Source organism: Chiloscyllium punctatum, chromosome 38, assembly GCF_047496795.1.
Source record: "Chiloscyllium punctatum isolate Juve2018m chromosome 38, sChiPun1.3, whole genome shotgun sequence".
Classification (NCBI taxonomy): Eukaryota; Metazoa; Chordata; class Chondrichthyes; order Orectolobiformes; family Hemiscylliidae; genus Chiloscyllium; species Chiloscyllium punctatum.
Window position 1 is genome coordinate 10,884,862 of NC_092776.1, and position 20,458 is coordinate 10,905,319.

The window sequence follows — 20,458 nt, forward strand, 5'->3', positions numbered from 1 at the left end:
GCAATGTACCTAACCTACACATCCCCGAACACTAGGGGCAATGTACCTAACCTGCACATCCCTGAACACTAGGGGCAATGTACCTAACCTACACATCCCTGAACACTAGGGGCAATGTACCTAACCTACACATCCCTGAACACTAGGGGCAATGTACCTAACCTACATATCCCCGAACACGAGGGGCAATGTACCTAACCTACACATCCCCGAACACTAGGGGCAATGTACCTAACGTACACATCCCCGAACACGAGGGGCAATATACCTAACCTACACATCCCCGAACACTAGGGGCAATGTACCTAACCTACACATCCCTGAACACTAGGGGCAATGTACCTAACCTACACATCCCTGAACACTAGGGGCAATGTACCTAACCTACACATCCCTGAACACTAGGGGCAATTCACCTAACCTGCACATCCCTGAACACTAGGGGCAATGTACCTAACCTACACATCCCTGATCACTAGGGGCAATTCACCTAACCTACACATCCCTGTACACTAGTGGCAATTCACCTAACCTACACATCCCTGATCACTAGGGGCAATGTACCTAACCTACACATCCCTGAACACTAGGGGCAATGTACCTAACCTACACATCCCTGAACACTAGGGGCAATGTACCTAACCTACACATCCCTGATCACTAGGGGCAATTCACCTAACCTACACATCCCTGAACACTAGGGCAATGTACCTAACCTGCACATCCCTGAACTCTAGGGGCAATTCACCTAACCTACACATCCCTGAACACTAGGGGCAATGTATCTAACCTACACATCCCTGAACACTAGGGGCAATGTATCTAACCTACACATCCCTGAACACTAGGGGCAATGTACCTAACCTACACATCCCTGAACACTAGGGGCAATGTACCTAACCTGCACATCCCTGAACACTAGGGGCAATTCACCTAACCTACACATCCCTGAACACTAGGGGCAATGTACCTAACCTACACATCCCTGAACACTAGGGGCAATGTACCTAACCTACACATCCCTGAACACTAGGGGCAATTCACCTAACCTACACATCCCTGAAAACTCGGGGCAATGTACCTAACCTGCACCTCCCTGAACACTATGGGCAATGTACCTAACCTACACATCCCTGAACACTAGGGGCAATGTACCTAACTTACACATCCCCGAACACTAGGGGCAATGTACCTAACCTGCACATCCCTGAACACTAGGGGCAATGTACCTAACCTACACATCCCTGAACACTAGGGGCAATGTACCTAACCTACACATCCCTGAACACTAGGGGCAATGTACCTAACCTACACATCCCCGAACACTAGGGGCAATGTACCTAACCTACACATCCCCGAACACTAGGGGCAATGTACCTAACGTACACATCCCCGAACACGAGGGGCAATATACCTAACCTACACATCCCCGAACACTAGAGGCAATGTACCTAACCTACACATCCCTGAACACTAGGGGCAATGTACCTAACCTACACATCCCTGAACACTAGGGGCAATTCACCTAACCTACACATCCCTGAACACTAGGGGCAATGTGCCTAACCTACACATCCCTGAACACTAGGGGCAATGTACCTAACCTACACATCCCTGAACACTAGGGGCAGTGTACCTAACCTGCACATCCCTGAACACTAGGGGCAATGTACCTAACCTACACATCCCTGATCACTAGGGGCAATGTACCTAACCTGCACATCCCTGATCACTAGTGGCAATTCACCTAACCTGCACATCTTTGGACTGTGGGAGGAAATGGGAGGAAACCCTCACAGACACGGGAAAACCGTGCAAACTTCACACAGACATTCACCCGAGGCTGGAACCAAACCCTGGTGCCTGACACTGTCAGGCAGCAATGCTAACCACTGAGTCACTGGGTCATTGTAAGCCAGGAGCAGGCTGAAGGGACTGTTTGGGATTATGTTTGGCATGGACTGGTGGACCAAATGGTCTGCTTTCTTACAGTTGAGTGTGTGACTCTATTTAAGGCAGAAATCCAACAGGACAACAATGTCCTGAAGAATGGGTCACTGTTGCCAGTGAGGAGAACGTCCATTTGTAACTTGTTCTTCTCATGGGAGGGTGAGGGTCGATCTTGCTAAAGTGCCCTTTCTGTGTTGGGTGGGGTGGAAGGAGGAAGAGGGGAAAGGTCACTGAGAAGCCGGCAAGAGAAGGCTGTCAGCAGGAGTGGACTGAGTTAGGAAGGGACGTATGGAACCCAGGATCCTTCAGAGTTTCAACCAGTTAAGCCTGTGGATATGCTTCCATGTGAGGCAGACAGAATTTAGTTTTGGTGTCGCAGGGAATCAATGGAGCCAGTGGGAAAATGGAGCTTGATCCAAAGTTCAACCTTGAGAGCATTGAATGGTGGAGCAGACTCGATGGGTTGAATGGCCTATTCCTGCTCCAATTTCTTACATTCAGTTTAGTTTCGCAGCTGGTCAGGCCTAGTCAGTCACAAACTGAGCACTGCGTTTGCCCCCAGACAACACTTAGCTTTGAAGTAACTCCACAGAGTTTGGTATCCCATCATCCTTTAGTGAAGAGTCCTTGACACTGGCTCATCTTCCACAGAGCTGGCTCTCAGAGTGAACTGAATTTCTGTTTTCTTTTTATCACTCCAGTTCTTTTTTTAAAATTTTCTCCCACACTACCGCTGTTAGGTTTATTTTTCTCCAGCGGCCATGTTTGTCTGTGTGCAGGGTCGGACACAGTGAAGAACAGCGCGTGTGTAAATCTTTATTTATATTCCACCACCAGGAAGAAAGGAAACACCCGAGTGGCCAGTGACAAGCAGTGCCCTTCACATCAAAGGGCAACGCTGTGTGATCAAACAGTGAAGGGGAGGGCAGGGGCTAAATCAAAATAGAGTTGGACGGGGTAATAATGCACTCCACTCCCTGCGGCACCCACCTCTCCCTGAACAACTCCAGAGTGTTGGTGGACACCACGTGCTCCTTCTCCAGAGACACTCAGGCTCTAACGTAACCACGGAAGAGGGGCAGGCAGTCGGCCCTAACGACTCCATCCACGGCCCGCTGCCTGGACTTGTTTATGGCCAGTTTGGAACTCTCTGTCAGCCAGGGCTCCCTGATTGGACCAGTTAACAGCTCTAATCGGGGAACTGCTATTCTTAGAGGTCCACCTGGCTGACCCCATTATAATCACGGCAAGTTTCAGGACCGATTCATTATTTTATTCAATGAGATTAGCTTCTGTATAAAATACAAATTGTTTCTTCCTTCTAACTGGGCTGTAGATGGCACTGTATTGCTTTGTTTGAAGTCTAAGTTCACAGGCCAAGTCACAAGATTCCCAACTCAATGGAGATCATTCTTTGACTCTCAATAGGATTCCATCGCCTGAGGCATGTTCTTTAGCAATGTTGAATCACTCACCACCCTCCATCCTTATTGCTCCTCCTGAACATTTGGTGTACTCCTGGGTGGCAGTGATCAATCCTCACGCTGTGTTTCGATGCTCTCCTTCAATGGCTACCCTCAGTGGCTGAGATAAGAAGTACAATAGCACGGGACTCAAAGTAACTTCTCGCTGTGTGTATCTGCCTCACTCTGACACTGAAATAGAGCACATTGAGGGAGGTAATGGCCTACTGGTATTATCTAAATTAATAATACCTAGTGGTAGAATGGTGGAATTTGAAATCTTTTTTTTAAATCTGAAATTTAGAGTCTAATGATGACCATGTATCCATTGCTAGTTGTCAGGAAAAACCCATCTGGTTCACTAATGTCCTTTAGGGAAGGAAACTGCCATTCATTCATGGTCTGGCCTACAGCAATGTGGGCCAGAGCAATGTGGTTGACTCTTAACTGCCCTCTGGGCAATTAGGGATGGGCAATAGAAGCTGGTCTAGCCAGTGACACCCTCGTCCCGTGAATGAATAAGGAAACATCTGGAGGCAAGGTACACCTGATCTCAAAATGTACTGGAGTGAGACTTCCTCTGTCATTACGGACCCTGAATCTATATTGGTCTCACAAGCATTTTAGTAATGGAGGGCAGGGGTGGGGCTGGGGGTGGGGGCACTGGTGGTGGTCATGGTGTGTCAGGATAAGGGGGCGGCCATTTTGGACTGAGAAGAGGAGAAATGTCTTCAATCAGAGACTGATGAATGTTTGGAATTCGATATTCCGGGGGCTGTGGATTCTCAGGATGTGACTCACCCTTTTTTTATTACTCAGGGAATTGAGGAGATGGGACAAAGTGAGGGAGACATACCCATCAGATCTTAGTGAGTGACAGAGGATGCTCAAGTAGTCAGTTAGACTGGATGGGGGCACTGGAGATTGGGAAGTGTTCGGATAACTTAAGCGTACACTGAAGGAGTGAGAGTAGGCCACTCTGCCCTTCAAGCCTGCTCTGCCATTCAGTGAGGCTGACCCTCAGCTCTGTATTCTTGCATGCTTCCAATAATCTTTCAGCCGCTGGCTAATCAAGAAATGTCTTAAAAATACTGAAAGATTTTGCGTCCACTGCCTTTTGAGGAGAGGAAGTCTCTTTGAGAGAAAACAATGTTGAGGGTGGAATAATTGAAATGAAACGTTGGGTCACGAGCACAGGTAGAGGCCATTCAGTCATCGTGTTAATGTTAGCTGTTTGAAAGAGCGGTTGTGTTTTTTCCCCTACAGCTCTCAACTGAGCTACCCTTTCAGACCTATCTAAACAATTCACTGAAGAAAAAGACTTTTCCTCACAGTTCTTCTGCTGATTATTTAAACTGTGTTCTGGTAACCAATCATCCTATTAGTGGGAGCGGTTTCTGTCAGTTTACGCTATTACACCCCTTCATAATTTTGAGCGCCTCCATTTGATTTCTGTCTAACTTTCTCTGATTGAAGGGGAACCTTATTTTTCCAATGAGCTTGAACCAACCCAATGTGGGGATGGAACAGGTTTCTCTTCCACCCTTTGACACTGTGTCCCACATAATGGACCATGTGTCAGTTCCTGCTGCCAGGAGAATTACCTTGAACCTGTGATCTTCTGATTTGTGGACTGCTTCTTCAGGATTGAGACCGGTTCTGAATTCCAGTAGCCTTTCTGTCTACTTGCCCTTAGTTTGCGAGTGCCGTTGCTCAGGTCTGAGTTTGTTGCCTGTCCCGAATTGCCTTTGTGCAGGCGTTTAATGTCCACCTGCAGCTGAGTGGCTTGCTCAGGGTGGCGGGGTGGGGGGGTCAGTTGCTCATGGTGGCAGGGTGGGGTGGGTCAGTTGCTCAGGGTGGCGGGATGAGGGCGTCAGTTGCTCAGGGTGGCGGGATGGGGGGGTCAGTTGCTCAGGGTGGCGGGGTGGGGGGAGGTCAGTTGCCCAGGGTGGCGGGGTGGGGGGGGGGATGTCAGTTGCACATGGTGGCGGGATTGGGGTGTCAGTTGCTCATGGTGGCGGGGTGGGTGGGTCAGTTGCTTAGGGTGGCGGGTGGGGGGGGGTCAGTTGCCCAAGGTAGCAGGGTGGGGTGGGTCAGTTGCTCACGGTGGGGGGGTGGGGCGGGGGGTCAGTTGCTCAGGGTGATGGGGTGGGGGGGTCAGTTGCTCAGGGTGGTGGGGTGCGAAGGCAAACAGTTAAGAGTTAGCCATTTTGCTGTGGGTTTGCTGTCGTCATTGGTTGGACAGTATGGCACCACAGCTGGGGAGTGATGGCCTTGTGGTGTTGCTGGACTGGTGATTCCTGGGGCAATGGGTTCAAATCCCGCCATGGTCAATGAGGGCAATTTGAATTCAATAAAGTGCTGGAATGGTGACCTCTTTGATGTCTATAAAATAGAGAGAGGTATAGACGGAATGATTGGTAGATGTCTTTCCCTAAGATGGTGAACCTCAAGATGATGGAGCCCATTTTTGAGGGGAGAGATTTGAAAAAAGACACAAGAGGCAATTTTTTTACATGGGGGTGGTTCCTGTGTGGAATGAGCTTCATGGGGAAGTGATGGATTTGGGTATAATTATAACATTTAAAAGACATTTTGATGGATCCATGAATATGAAAGCTTTGTAGAGGTATGAGCCAGGAGCAAGCAGGGTGGGACTAGTTTAGTATGGGATTGTGTTTGGTATGGACTGGTTGGACCAAAGGGGGGAGTGAGGACTGTAGATGCTGGAGATCAGGATCGAGAGTGTGGTGCTGGAAAAGCACAGCCGGTCAGGCAGCATCTGAGGAGAATCGGCATTTTGGGCATAAGCCCTTCATCAGGACCGAAGGGTCTGTTTCCGTGCTGTATGACTCTGTGACTCCATGACCATGAATCCATTGTCAATTGTTAGAAAAACCCATCTGGGTCAATAATGTCTCTTAGAGAGGAAAGGTGCTATCCTTCCCTGGTCTGTGCTACACATCACCCCAGACCCATAGCAATGTTGTTAACTCTTACCTGCCCTCTGGGCAATAATCGCTGGCCTAGCCATGATGCTGTCACCCTGTGAAGGAATAAATGAAAAAGAAGGGGGTCATCATGTAATGTACAGTTTTGGGCTCTACATTATAGGAAGTATTGGGAGCGAGTACAGATGTAGATTTACAGGAATGGTTCCAGGGAGGAGAAACATCAGTGACAAGGATAAATCTACAAAGTTGGGACTGTTCTCCTTCTTGAGAAGGCAGCTGAGAGGAGGTTTAGTTGAGATTTTTAAAATCATGAGTGGGCTGAATAGAGTGGATAGAGAGAAACTGTTCCTACTTGGAAAAGGAGCAAGAAGGAAGGGTGATATATTTAAGATGATTTACAAAAGAAGCAAGGGTGATGTGACTCAGTAAGTAGTCAGCACTGCCCGGATGTGTGGTGGGGCAGGGATTCAACTGAGGTATTCAAGGGCCATTGATTATTATTTGGAGAGAAATGTGCAAGGGTACAGGGGATGGGAAGGGGAAAATAGGAGATTGGCATGTGATAGTGATGTTCGTTTGTAGAGCTGGTATAGGAACAATGGGCCAAAATGTTCTCCTTCTTACTCTGAGATGACACACTTTCGTCCTAAACTCTGACACAAGGGGAAGCAACCTCTCTGCATTGATCAATTTCATACCCCCTAACTATCTCATATGGTTTAAGAAAGTTGCCTCTCACTCTTCTATATTCCGATGGGTAGAGGGTCCATCTACTCAACCTCTCCTTATAAGGCAGTCCCTCCTTACATGGAGAAAGTGGGGGCTGCAGATGCTGGAAATCTGAGTCAAGAGTGTGGTGCTGGAAAAGCACAGCAGGTCAGGCAGCATTCGAGGAGCAGGAGAATCGACGTTTTGAGCATAAGCCCTTCAACTGCAATTCTTCCTCCTCAATTCTCCTGCTTCTCGGATGCTGCCTGACCTCCATACCTGGAATTAGCCGTGTGAACCTTCTTTTGACTGCCTCCTATGACAGACTCTTCCCTAGTTATGGAGCCCAGAACAGTTCATAGTGTTCTAGCTATGGCCTGATGAATGACCTCCCTATTTTTTACACTCTATTCCCTTTGTGATTAGAGCTAACGTTGCATTTGTCTTTTCTATTACCTACTGAACTTGGATTCCAGTACTTTGGTGATTAGGGCACCAACGATAGGTTTTGTAGTAACCCTGTGGGTTTATGATCCGTATTAACAATGCTAGTGTTCTATTCCAGCTTTATTCATTAGGTTTGATGAGATTTGAGCTCTTTTTACAGGAATGTTGTGTATGGGATTGCTAATGTTGTGACAGAACCACTCACCTCCCATTCCTCAGGTGCTGTTGCTACAGATTTCGACGGTGATGGAATGCTGGATCTTATCATCTCTCATGGAGAGTCCAGGGCTCAGCCACTGTCTGTGTTCAAAGTAACCCAGGTATGTGTTTGTGTGGTGACCATTTACAATTCCTGACTCATGGCTATTGGCCAAAACTGCTGCATGGAGGGACGGGAATGGCTGCGTGTTTTTGATTGGTGCACACTCAACAGGATGAAGGGCCTTTTTCTGTGCTGTAGATCTCAATGATCCACTCTTCACCACTTAACGCACCAGGCCAGTCTCATTCCGTTCTCCCCCTCGCCGCCCACGACTTGGCAAGGCCCCTGTCTAAGGCTGGGGCTGCAGTGGAGGAACATCAAACATTGCTGCTGACTTCCTCATTCGCTGTAGGCCGAGGTCTTTCCAACAGAGGTCCTGATTGGATCTCGGGCGGAGGGCAGACCTTCCTCAAGTTGGAGCATGAGGCCAGTCCCCTTGATGGGCCGTGACCATGCCAGTGGGAGGTTAGGTTTGACACCCCTCCCATCCCTCCTAAGCCCTTCCCTCACCTTCCCCATTATTAGCAAGGGAACGTCAGAGAGAGATGTCTACTGCGGGAAATAACTCAGCATCACCCCTCCACCGCCCACTCCTCTCACCCTCTCGACAAAGCCAAGAGACCACTGGAGATCATGCAGTAATGGAGTGGGATCCATTCAGACCCTGATTCCTGAGCTTTAGCCCAGTGGGGGTAATGGCCATGGTCCTAGGTGGAAGGTCAAAGGGCAAAGGTGGCAAAACTCATTTGTTTTGTATCTTTGTTTAGAGATTCTGCTGGCAATGCTAGCTTTCACTCTGAATCTATCCTCCAATCAGAGCCGCCTTGAAATGGCTGCGATAACATAACAGAGGAAGTGCAACAAAAACAGGCCATTCTGCCCACAGAGTTCCTGCTAGTGTCTATGACCCACTCAAACCTTCTCCAATTTCTCCTCAGCTGAATCTACCACTGTGACCCCGTTTTCCCTTCTCCCTCATATTCCTGTCTGGCTTGTCCACAGGTGTGTTAATACTGTTTGCTCCATACTGCCCATGCCATCGAGCTCCTCTTGAGCAACAGCAAGATGGAGCCCAGCTTCATCTCCATGGTGACAGTGTCAATCCACATGGAACGTTTCTCAGCTGGACACACTGGGCCTGCAGGAAATTCCTGGCCTGACCCACCTCCGCAAACAGGAGCCAGATGATTTTGGCAGTGCATCTGCCTCATTCCCACCCTCCGCTGACTGAACAGAGCCAATGAGAAGGAGCTGTCCCCTTCCAAAATTAATCTCCTTCCCGTAACACCCCACACGGGACCCGGTGATTCAGGAGGGAGTCTTTGCTGAATGTGGCAACAAGGAATGCATAGGAAGCAGCAACGCCCATCCATCAGCCAATCACAAAGCAGCCAGTTTGGTTCGGGTTAGTTGGCGGCTTCTATAGGAAGGTTTGTCTGGTCTCAAAGCGCCTGCAGATTGAAAGCTAAGCAGTGATAAGCCCGGTTAACACTTGAATGAGTGACCATTCAGGGACACTGGTTAGTGCCCCCTAACTCTGGTCCACAACATGCCCAGACCCAAAATACCGAAAGGATTACTCCATGAGGATCACCAACTGGTATGGAATTGAAGTGCGGGGGAGCTTCACCGGTTTTGTTCTGGGTTCTTTTCAAAGGGCACCGATAACAATTGGCTGAGGGTCATTCCCCGGACCCGGTTTGGTGCGTTCGCCCGTGGGGCAAAGGTGGTGCTGTACACACGGAGAACTGGACCGCACCTCCGTATAATCGATGGAGGATCTGGGTATCTCTGTGAAATGGAGCCAGTGGCACACTTTGGATTGGGTATGTAGTATCTAAAGGCTGCATGTTGCCTTGAGTTACTGTTTGTTTGTTAAAGTTAGCAGGGTCCTCTGGCACTGCTGGTTTGGGGGGAGGGGGGAGCGGTGTCACTGAGATATCATTGTGGGGGTCTGCTGGAGTCCTCCAGAACACTGTAATGGCACTCCACATGTTGACATGATGTTCTGATCTTTACCATCGTTCCAGGTTGGCATGAGTCAGTGAGATGCGAGTGTGGTGCAGGTCAGGCAGCATCCAAGGAGCAGGAAAATCGACATTTCGGGCAAGAGCCCTTCATCAGGAATGTGAGCCGAGGTGGTGGAGAGATAAATGGGAAGGGGCTGGGGCTGGGAAGAAGGTAGCTGAGAGGGCAATAGTTAAATGGAGGTGGGGATAATGGTGATCGGAGAGGAGGGTGGAGTGGATAGGTGGGAAGGGAGATTGGCAGGTAGGACAGGTCATGACGATGGTGCTGAACTGGAAGGTTGGAACTAGGGTAAGGTAGGGTGAGGGGAAATGAGGAAACTGGTGGAATCCAAATTGATGCCATGGGTTGAGGGTCCCGAGGTGGAAGATGAGATGTTCTTCCTCCAGGCGTCGGGTGGTTAGGAAGTGGTGATAGAGGAGGCCCTGGACCTGCGTGTCCTCGGCAGAGTGGGAGGGAGAGTTGAAGTGTTCGGTCACAGAGCGGTGGGGTTGGTTGGTGCGGGTGTCCCGGAGATGTTCTCTGAAGCACTCTGCGAGTTAGTCCACCAGCGGTGCCATTCATGAGACATTCTAAGTCTCAAACTATGAGAGTTGTCATTTTTGGGCGTTTGGTTTGGATTCAAGGGGATTCAGAGACAGATGCCATGAGTGAGGCAAAGGCAGAGAAATGGGACTATTTTGGTTGCTGGTTGATGGACACTCAATGGTCCAAATGGCTACCTTCTGTGGCTATTTGATACGTCATTTGTTTACGTTTGTTCACCAGATGTTGTCATTGCTGGCTGGGCCAGTATTTAATTACCATCACTAATTGGCCTTGTGAAGATGGGGGTGAGCTACCTTCTTGAACCACTGCAGTCCGCTTGCTGTAGTTTGGCCCACAATGCCCTTAAGGGAAGGAATCCCAGGATGTTGATCCAGTGACAATGAAGGAGGGGTTGTATAAATGCCCACTCAAAGTGTGACAGCTGCCCCCACCTGCTCCCAGCACCATTCCATGTATTGATCCAGAACATTCTGTAGGGAAGACCAGATGTTGCCTTGCCATTGGAATGCTCTCCAGTCAGATTGGCAGCTGAATCTCCCATGATTCATCTGTCCTTTGGGTGAGATGTAAAATAATCCGCATGGGCTTGAGTGGAAACTAAAGATTGTGTTCCAGATCTCAGGCAATTGTGAGGGAGCTCTCCCAGGGCCCTGGTCTGTATTCCTCCCATAGTCAACATCAGTGAGATAACATGGAATAACTTGTCATGTTCAGCTCAAAATGGCTGCCATATTAGAACCATAAGGTATAGAAGCAGAATTAGGCCATTCAGCCCATTGAGACTACTCCCTCATTCAATCATGACTGACATGTTTCTCAACCCCATTCCCCTTGCCTTCTCCACATAACCCCTTATTTTGTATTAGATTTCTTACAGTGTGGAAACAGGCCTTTCGGCCCAACAAGTCCACATCGGCCCACCAAAGCACAACCCACTCCCCTACACCTGACCTGCTCATTTTTGGACTGTGAGCGCAAACCCACACAGACACAAGGAGAATGTGCAAACTCCACGCAGTCAATTGCCTGCGGTGGGAACTGAACCCAGGTCTCTGGTGCTGTGAGGCAGCAGTGCTAACCACTGAGCAACTGTGCTGCCCATTGCACCACCATAGACTCAAATTAAGCAAAAGGCTGTGACTTATTCCTGAGTAGCGCAATAAGCAGCTACCCTACTTCCAGCATTTTCTCTTATGGTTACTTTAGTTAGTTCCTGTCTTGGGATATGGGCATCATTGGTAAGGGCTACAACCTTTCATCATTCATCCTTCAGAGGGTGTGCTGACTTCTTGGAGTATTGCTGTCAATGAGGTGAAATTATCTGACAGCTCTGTTAGATCAGGGGTTCCGAGATTATCTCCCAGCAGCAGTGAAGGAATTCCAATTTCTTTCCGAGTCAGAATATTGTGTGCCTGGGGGTGGTAATGGGGTCAGGTGAGGGTGGTATATCAGGTCCCCTCTTGAAGGCTCACTGTGCTCAGGTAAGAGATGGAACTGGAGGGGCGGGGGGCATCAGTTCAGCCTGACCATGGGGTGGCTTAGTGGTTAGCATAGCTACCTCATAGCACCAGGGACCTGGGTTCGATTCCAGCCTCAGCAACTGTCTGTGTGGAGTTTCTGCACTCTCCCTGTGTCTGGGTGGGTTTCCTCCCATAGTCCAAAGATGTGTAGGTTAGGTGGATTAGCCTTGGGTAATACAGAGGAGCCTTGATTGTATGTGCAGGGCATATTTTGTTTGGATAATCGAGTGCTGGATAACACAGTTTAGCGAAGCATTGGGACCTTGCAATCTTGTTTGGATAATCAAGATTCCTCTGTATAGGGTTAACAGGATAGGGCAGGGGGATAATCTGGGTGGGATGTTTTTTGGATGGTCAGTGAAGAGGCCGAATGGCCTCCTTTTGCACTGTAGAGATTTAATGATTCTCATTCTCGTGTGCTTGCTGTGTTCTTCTAGCTCATGGATGTCAAGGGTTTGGGACAAATTATCAAGTAAATCTTTTCTTCAGCATTTCACGTTATCTGCAGTTTTGTAACAAAAGTATTCGCCTTTCCAATGGAGAAAGGTTTTCACCTTCCATGCTGCGAGGCTCCAGCTTTAATCCCTGTTTGTAAATAATGTTACATTCTCCGGCAAGACACAGGGTGCGTGTTTACTGCTCTGTTTTACATAGAGGAATCATCCATCTTATCTATAAAAGATGAACGAGATGGGGGAGGAGCTAAAATTATTGATGTAAGTTTCATAAATCCATTTCTCCCCCTCAGAAAAATCTGACAAGACCTCATAAAATGACAAAATTGAGGTATAAATTAATTTTATGAACTACTAAATAACAGTAACAGACAGCCAGTCCTGTATTCTTTATTGCAGTAAAATAAATGTGTGAACCTGATGTAGGATTAGTTACTGCACTTAACGTAGGCCTCTGGACGTGCTTTTCTACATCTGGACTCTCTCTGCTCCAGACGTTATGCCTTCTTATTTTCTTGTTCATGTGATGTGGGAATCATTGGCTGGGCCAGAGTTTATCACCTGTCTTTAGTTGCTCTTGAGAAGCCACCGTGCCGCCTCATAGTAGAACAGTGATATATCTCCAGGTCAGGATGGTGAGTGACTTGGAGGGGAACTTGCAGGTGGTGGTGTTCCCATGTATCTGCTGCCCTTGTCCTTCTAGATGGAAGTAGTCGTGGGTTTGGAAGACGCTGTCTAAGGAATCTAGCAGAGATACCTATCAGTTCAGGTATGTAAGTTTGCATCACCTATAGTTAGAGGTGGTTAAGAAGGTGTTTAGCACTCTTGCCTTCATTGCTCAGAACTTTAAATATAGGAGTTGGACTGTTATGTTAGGATTGTACAGGATATTGTGAGGCTTTTTCTGGGGTACTGTGTCCAGTTCAGTTCTCCCTGTTATAGGGAGGATATTATTAAGATGGAGAGGGTTCAGAAGAGATTTGACAGAATATTGCCAGGAATAGAGGGTTTGAGTTATAAGGAGAGGCTGGATTGGCTGGGACCTCTTTCACTGGAGCGTAAGAGGTTAAGAGGTGACCTGATAGAGGTTTATTAAATCATGAGGGGGATAGATAAGGTAAATCCCTAGGGTGGGGTATTTCAAGACTAGAGGGCATCTGTTTAAGGTGAGAGGAGAAAGATTAAAAAAAACATCAGGAGCAACGTTTCTGCACAGAGAGTGGTTCGTGTGTGGAATGACCTTCCAGAGGAAGTGATGCATGAGGTTACAGTTACAATGTTTAAAGGACATTTAGATCAATACGTGAATGAAAATGCTTGGAGGGAAATGGGCCAGGAGCAGGCAGGTAAGGTTAGTTTAATTTGGGATTATGTTCAGCATGGACTAGCTGGGCCAAAGGGTCTGTTTCCATGCTATATGATTCTATGACTCAATGGATGGAACAAAGGAACCTTTTTTAATTGTTCATGGTATGTGGGTGTGACTGGCTGGGTCAGCAATTATTGCCCATCCCTAGTTGCCCTTGAGAACGTGGTGGAGAGTTGCCTTGTTGAACCATTGCAGTTCATGTACTGTGGGTTGACTCACAATGTCCTTAGGGAGGGAATTCCAGGATTTTGACCCAGTGACAGTGAAGAAATGGCCAATATATTTCCCCTCATGGGATGGTGAGTTGCTTGGAGGGGAACCTGCAGGGGGTGCTGCTCTTGTCCTTTTGGATGAAAGCGGTCATGGGTTTGGAAGGTGCTGCTGGAAGAGCTTCTCTGAATTGGCTCTACCTTTTCATTCTAAGCTCCAATGACCACAACCAGAAATGCTCCTTCCTCCACCACCCTTCACGTGTTGAAATTAAGACTCTTTGTTTGGTTGTTAGATTCCAAGATCTATGAAACCACTGATTTCCTCAACTTGTCCGTCTTTCTTTCAATCCACAGGTTTTGTAAATTCCCACGTTTGCGCTGCCTAATCATTCTTTAATTTGACTCAACATGACAGTATGTTGTGATTATTTTTATCAGTTGGTAACAATCTCTTGCTGATGTACTTGACGATTAAGGATCCTAGCTCAATTTCAAAGCCACAATAGGCTGATCCTTCAATGGAAATTAACCAGTAAGGGAGGCAGCGGTCAGTGGAGGGCAGACAGGAGTGTGGAAAGTGACCACAATCAGATCAGACTTGGTCGTATTGAATGGTGGAGCAGCCTTGGAGGAACGATGAATTCAGAATCTGACTTTCGAGTTTGAGAATTTGTATATAATGAAATATCAGGTTGTAGGTTTGCTCACTGAGCTGGTAGGTTTGTTCTCAGACGTTTCATCACCATGCTAGGCAACATCATCAGTGAGCCTCTGGTGAAGCGTTGGTGTTCTGTCCCACTTCCTATTTGTGTGCCTTCGTCTGTTACAGTGGGCGATATCATTTCCTGTTCCTTTTCTGAGAGGTTGGTAAATGGGATCCAAATAGATGTGTTTATTGATGAGCTTTCAGATTGACTGCCAGGCCTTGAGGATTTTCCGTGCGTGTCTCTATTTAGCCTGTCCTAAGATGGACGTATTGTCCCAATCAAAGTGGTGTCCTTCTTTGTCTGTGTTTAAGAATACTAGTGATAGTGGGTCATGTCTTTTGGTGGCTAGTTGGTGTTGGTGTTGGTGGCTAGTTTCCTGCCTGTCTGTCAGTTGTGGTGTTTGTTACAATCTTTGCAGGGTACTTTATAACACTAGATGTCACAGTGGAATGAACAGTCAATGGAGAACTGCAGACCACATCTACAGGAAAGCAACACACACAGACCAGATATTCAGCTACAGGAGCAATCATCGCAACACCCACAAACGGAACTGCATCAGGACATTATTTAAACGGGCCACAACACGCTGCAGCACCCAGGAACTACAAGCAGCAGAAAAGACAAACACCTATACAGCATATTCAAGAACAACGGGTACCCGATAATCACAAGATTAGAGTGGTGCTGGAAAAACACAGCAGGTCAGGCAGCATCTGAGGAGCAGGAAAATCAATGTTTTGGGCAGAAGCCCTTCGAGGAAGGCTCCTGCCAAAACATCGATTTTCCTGCTCCTCAGATGCTGCCTGACCTGCTGTGCTTTTCCAGCACCGCTCTAATCTTGACTCTAATCTCCAGCATCTGCAGTCCTCACATTCGCCTACCCGATAAACACAGTCCACTGATTCTTAAACAACAAACCCAAACAAGTAGACACAACACCCCCAGAGACTCTACATCTCGGAGATGACTGCCAGACTACTCAGACCCTTTGAGATCATGGTAGCCCACAAACCTACCAACACACAGTAACAGCTACTGAGGAACCTAAAGGACCCTGTACCAATAACCAACAAATCAAATGTCATTTACAAAATACCCTGCAAGGACTGCAACAAACATCCCATCAGACAGATGGGCAGAAACTGAGCCACCAGGATACACAAGTGCCAACTAGCCACCAAAAGACATGACCAGTTATCACTAGTATCCTTACACACAGACTAAGAAGGACACCACTTTGACTGGGACAACACATCCATCCTGGGACAGGCTAAACAGAGACATGCACAGGAATTCCTAGAGGCCTGACATTCAAACCGGAACTCCACATCGGTTTGGACCCCATTTACCAACCTCTGAGAAAATAAACTGGAAATGATGTCAGCCACCTTAACAGACCAAGACACAGAAATAGAAAGTTGGACATAACAGCAGCGCTTCGCCGGAGGCTCATTGATGATGTTACCTAGCATGGTGACGAAATGTCTGAGAACAAACCTACCAACTCAGCGAGCAAACCTACAACCTGAACTTCATCCTGAGCTACAAATCTTCTTAAAAGTCACAAACAATGAAATACTATGGTTGTAAAGGCCTGATGTTAGTAATGTGATTGTCAATTTGTCAGATCATCATTATGACCCAATCAGTTTAATGAAGTGCTTTCAAGTTCGGACAAATGCCATCCTTACCCAATCTGACCTACGTCTGACTCAGTCCCGGAAGGATTCATTGGCCTTGCAGTTGCATTAGTAATAGATGCATTAATGAATTAATAATAGAAATGCTAAAAGGCATGGAATCTTACAGCCCAGAGAGTGCCATTCAGGTTATTGTGCCAAATTACCCAACAGTCATACAGATCTACAACACAGATAAAGGCCATTCAGCCCATCGAATCTGATCAAAAACAACCATCCAATATATATCATCTCATGTTCTGGCACTTGACCCATAGCCTTTGATACCTTGGCAGCACAAATGCACATCTGAACACTTCTAAAATGTTACAAGGGATTCTGCCTTCACCACCTAAAAGCAGTGAGTTGCAGATTCCCATCACCCCCACATCCCATCTCACCCTCTTGCTCCTAACCTTGAAGACCAACACTTTGAAAGCACCTTCCAAACCCACAACCTCTAGGCGGACAAAGGCAGCAACTGACTGAATCCACTTCCATCTGCATGTCCCCTCCATGTCAGTCCCCAGGCTGACTTGGAACTATATCATTGTTCCTTCACTAATCCCCACTTGCCTGGATGAGGGCAGCTCCAACTACACTTAAGAAGCTTGATACCATCCAGAACAAAGAAGCATTCTTGATTCGGATCCCATCCATTACTGTAAACATTCACTCCCTTCAACATTGACGCTCAGTAACAGCAGTGTGTACCATCTACAAGATGTAAGACACGTTGCAGTAAGTCACCGAAGCTCCTTTAGCAACACTTTCCAAACCTGTGGCCTCTACCAGCTAACAAGCTGAAGGTGAACAGAGACATGGGAACACCACCTTCAAGTTCCCCTCCAAGCCACTCACCATCCTGACTTGGAAATACATCGCTGCTTCTTCACTGTCACTGGGACGCGTTTCTGGAATTCCCACCTTAAAGGGCATTGTGAGTATCCCGAACCAAATCGACTGCAATGGTTCACAAAAGCAGCTCACCAGCACCTCCTCTAGGGCAACGAGTGACCGACAATAAAGGCTAGTCCAGCCAGCAACACCCATATCCCAAAAACGAATAATTAAAAATAAAGCTAAACCCCAGTCTTTGCTGACAGGCAGAGAATGAACAATAATAATCTCAGGTTGCTCTTTTAAGATTTAGTCACTTGACGAGAGTGTTTTTCTTCTTGCACTGTAGCAACACAGGCCCATAGTGTCTATCCCCTAATGAAAACCAGCCAAGGAAAACAAATACATTTTCTGCCCTTCAATGCAACGTTTTAATAAAGATGAAATTCTCAATTTTTGCCCTTCAAAAATATCTCGCAAAACATCTGGGCTGGGAAAGGTTATTTTAATCAACGATGAGGTATTTCAAAGGTTGTTTGTGCACAGTGCAGACTTTAATCTGAACACACAAAAGCCATTTTCCACATGAATTAATCTGTTATGTTATGAGTTTAGGAAGCCTTGCGATCATTTCAGGAGATTGGGATGTTCAGTCTGCTGTTTCATGCAGATTGTTACCTTGAGTGTGAGTGAGCAAAGTAGGGGGAGGTGAGTAGAGCAGGGTGGGGGGCAGCAGGCTTGTATGAAGTGTCAGTAAACTGAGTCTCACTGGGACGCACGGCAAGGGTGGGGAATGTCAACAGCTTCAGCAAAACAACATCTGATTGCTGTCACTGAGCCGTACATTTCCAGGGAGACTGGGAGCTGTCAAATATTAGCATGGAAGTGATATGCTCCAAACCAAACAATGCAAGCTATTGTTGGATGGAGAAGGAACAAGGTGAAGAGGCTGATTTGGAGTGTCTGTGCTCAGTTGTGCATAAAGACCTTTCCTACTGGAACTCAGTTTAATGCAGATGTCAGGTACCAAGCATCTGTGTAGTGCCTTCCCTCCAATCTTATTGACATTATGTTAAAGCTGATGTTCCTCCCCTAGCAATGAGTCCCCTCTCCAGGAAATTATGTTCCTTTAGGTTGACCTGTGTACTTGCATCTTTAGTTATGATTTTTACTGGGCTTAACTCATTCAGGTTAATCAACACCCCAATTTTCACAATCACATCTTCCATGACCTCACTCTTTGTGATTGCTGGAATCCCCATCAGACCCATAACCTTCCACGATCTCTCCCTTACACCAAATCCAGTCGCTTGTGCATCTCTGGTTTTAGCCGTGCCTGGGCCCTAATCTCAGAAATGCCCTTCCTAAATCTCTCTCACTTCCTTTAAGATGCTCCTTAAAGCCAATATCTTTGACTGAGCTCTCGATGATCTGTCCTGACAATTTCTCCTCTCATGACTCAATGCTATATTCGTCCAATGCTTCATCCTGTCAAAAGCATTTGTATCATGACGTTAGCAGTGCTGCTATTTTCTAACCAGCCTTTTCAGAGATGTTCTTACACACCTCTGGAGCAGATGGGCCTCCTGGTTCAGGAGTAGGAACATTACCACCATACCTCAAGGACCCTCTCTTCATGAAATCTTAATGACGATACTGCTGCCTCACAGCGCCTGAGACCCGGGTTCAATTCCCGCCTCAGGCGACTGACTGTGTGGAGTTTGCACGTTCTCCCTGTGTCTGCGTGGGTTTCCTCCTGGTGCTCCGGTTTCCTCCCACAGTCCAAAGATGTGCAGGCCAGGTGAATTGGCCATGCTAAATTGCCCATAGTGTTAGGTAAGGGGTAAATGTAGATGTAGGGGTATGGGTGGGTTACGCTTCGGCGGGGCGGTGTGGACTTGTTGGGCCAAAGGGCCTGTTTCCACACTGTAAGTAATCTAATCTAATCTAATCTAATCTAATCTATAGTAAATATGAATGGTTTGTCCCCACTCTGCCAGTAATAGATCAAAAACCTGTGTTTAAGAACTGAACAAGCACTTCACACCAGTGTAAGAATTCAAAACACACAGCTGTCACTTCTAAAAAGGCAGTGGCCAGTCTGAGTGTATGCTTTTATAGTGTCTGTATCACCTCTCCCTCTGGCTGTGTTTTTAACAGGCCCAGGGTAACCCCACATCGCAGGGTAATCCCCACGCTTTTCCAGCACCACACATTTTGACTCTGATCTCCAGCATCTGCAGTCCTCACTTTCTCCCTAACCCCCACATCTGTATAGGAATCCTGATCAATTTTGGGGCTCAGATCTCTTTGGGTTTATGTGGTGGAGAATTCTAAATGGTTTGCCTGCAAGATCAGGCAGGGGTGGGATCTGGACTCACGCTTCTATTTCCAACAGGTAAGGACATTGCGACTCACCTGGAGGTGACCTGGCCTGGTGGGACATTCACTTCACGGGCTGTCCCCCCAAGTGAAATGAACTCCACGATGGAAATCCTATTCCCAAACCAGGACAGTCAAACCTTCAATCTTGACATTGAGGTACGTGAAGATTTGGAATATCTGTGAGCTATTATAACTCTATGTCTCTCTCTGTCTCTTTGCTGTCTTTCATGGTTGTGTTTCCATTTAACTTTATCTCTATAGTTCTCTCTCTCTCTCTCTCTCTCTGTATCTCTCTCTCTGGTCTCTGTCCATTTCTACATTGTCTCTTCCTGTATATTTCTCCATATCTCTACTCTTCCAGTCTGTGTATCTGTCCTTCTTTAGTTTGCTGCATTCATCCACCTGTTGACAAGGTGTGGTTAGAATGTGGGCTTAATGTGACTGGAAAATCTCCCAAAATCCATCACAGGTCTCGACACAACTCCATCAAAGATATTGGCTCTCCATCGTCACAGTTGGCCCGATGATTTTTGACTTTTGTTTTGGAATCCTGGAATATTAATGCTAGGAAAACCTTTATTCCTATTTGTGATGGCAATTATCAAGGGACAGGGTAAAATGCATCCCCTGGTTTTGAAAAAGCCAGACAAGCGCCATTGAATTCCCTGATAGCCCAGACCGCCCCTTCCGAGTGTTCTGACCTGATCATTCTGGTTGGGACTGTTGGTTAATCCTTTCCAGGGTTGGATTGTGATTAACTAACACCTTTCGCTGAGGCTTCACAATCAGCAGAAGGACTCTTTTTAATCTCCACTCCTGGGATTATCCAGATCTTTTCTGTTTGTCACCAGACTTTGTTGTCTGGGGAAGGGAGTGTATCTGTGAAAAGGGACAGTCAACACAGTCCTTTCAGCTTACCCAGGGGGA

General features: G+C 47.1%; 1 protein-coding gene across 3 annotated transcripts in view; it reads left to right on the top strand.

The window, feature by feature from the left end:
- The window catches only part of crtac1b (cartilage acidic protein 1b), a 349,836-nt gene that overhangs the window by 316,157 nt on the left and 13,221 nt on the right, over positions 1-20,458 (top strand). For all 3 annotated transcript variants that reach the window (XM_072557150.1, XM_072557149.1, XM_072557151.1), the window contains exons 10-12: positions 7,742-7,842; positions 9,442-9,610; positions 19,545-19,687. In XM_072557150.1, the coding sequence (XP_072413251.1) occupies positions 7,742-7,842; positions 9,442-9,610; positions 19,545-19,687 (413 nt within the window). The remainder of the gene's footprint in view (positions 1-7,741; positions 7,843-9,441; positions 9,611-19,544; positions 19,688-20,458) is intronic.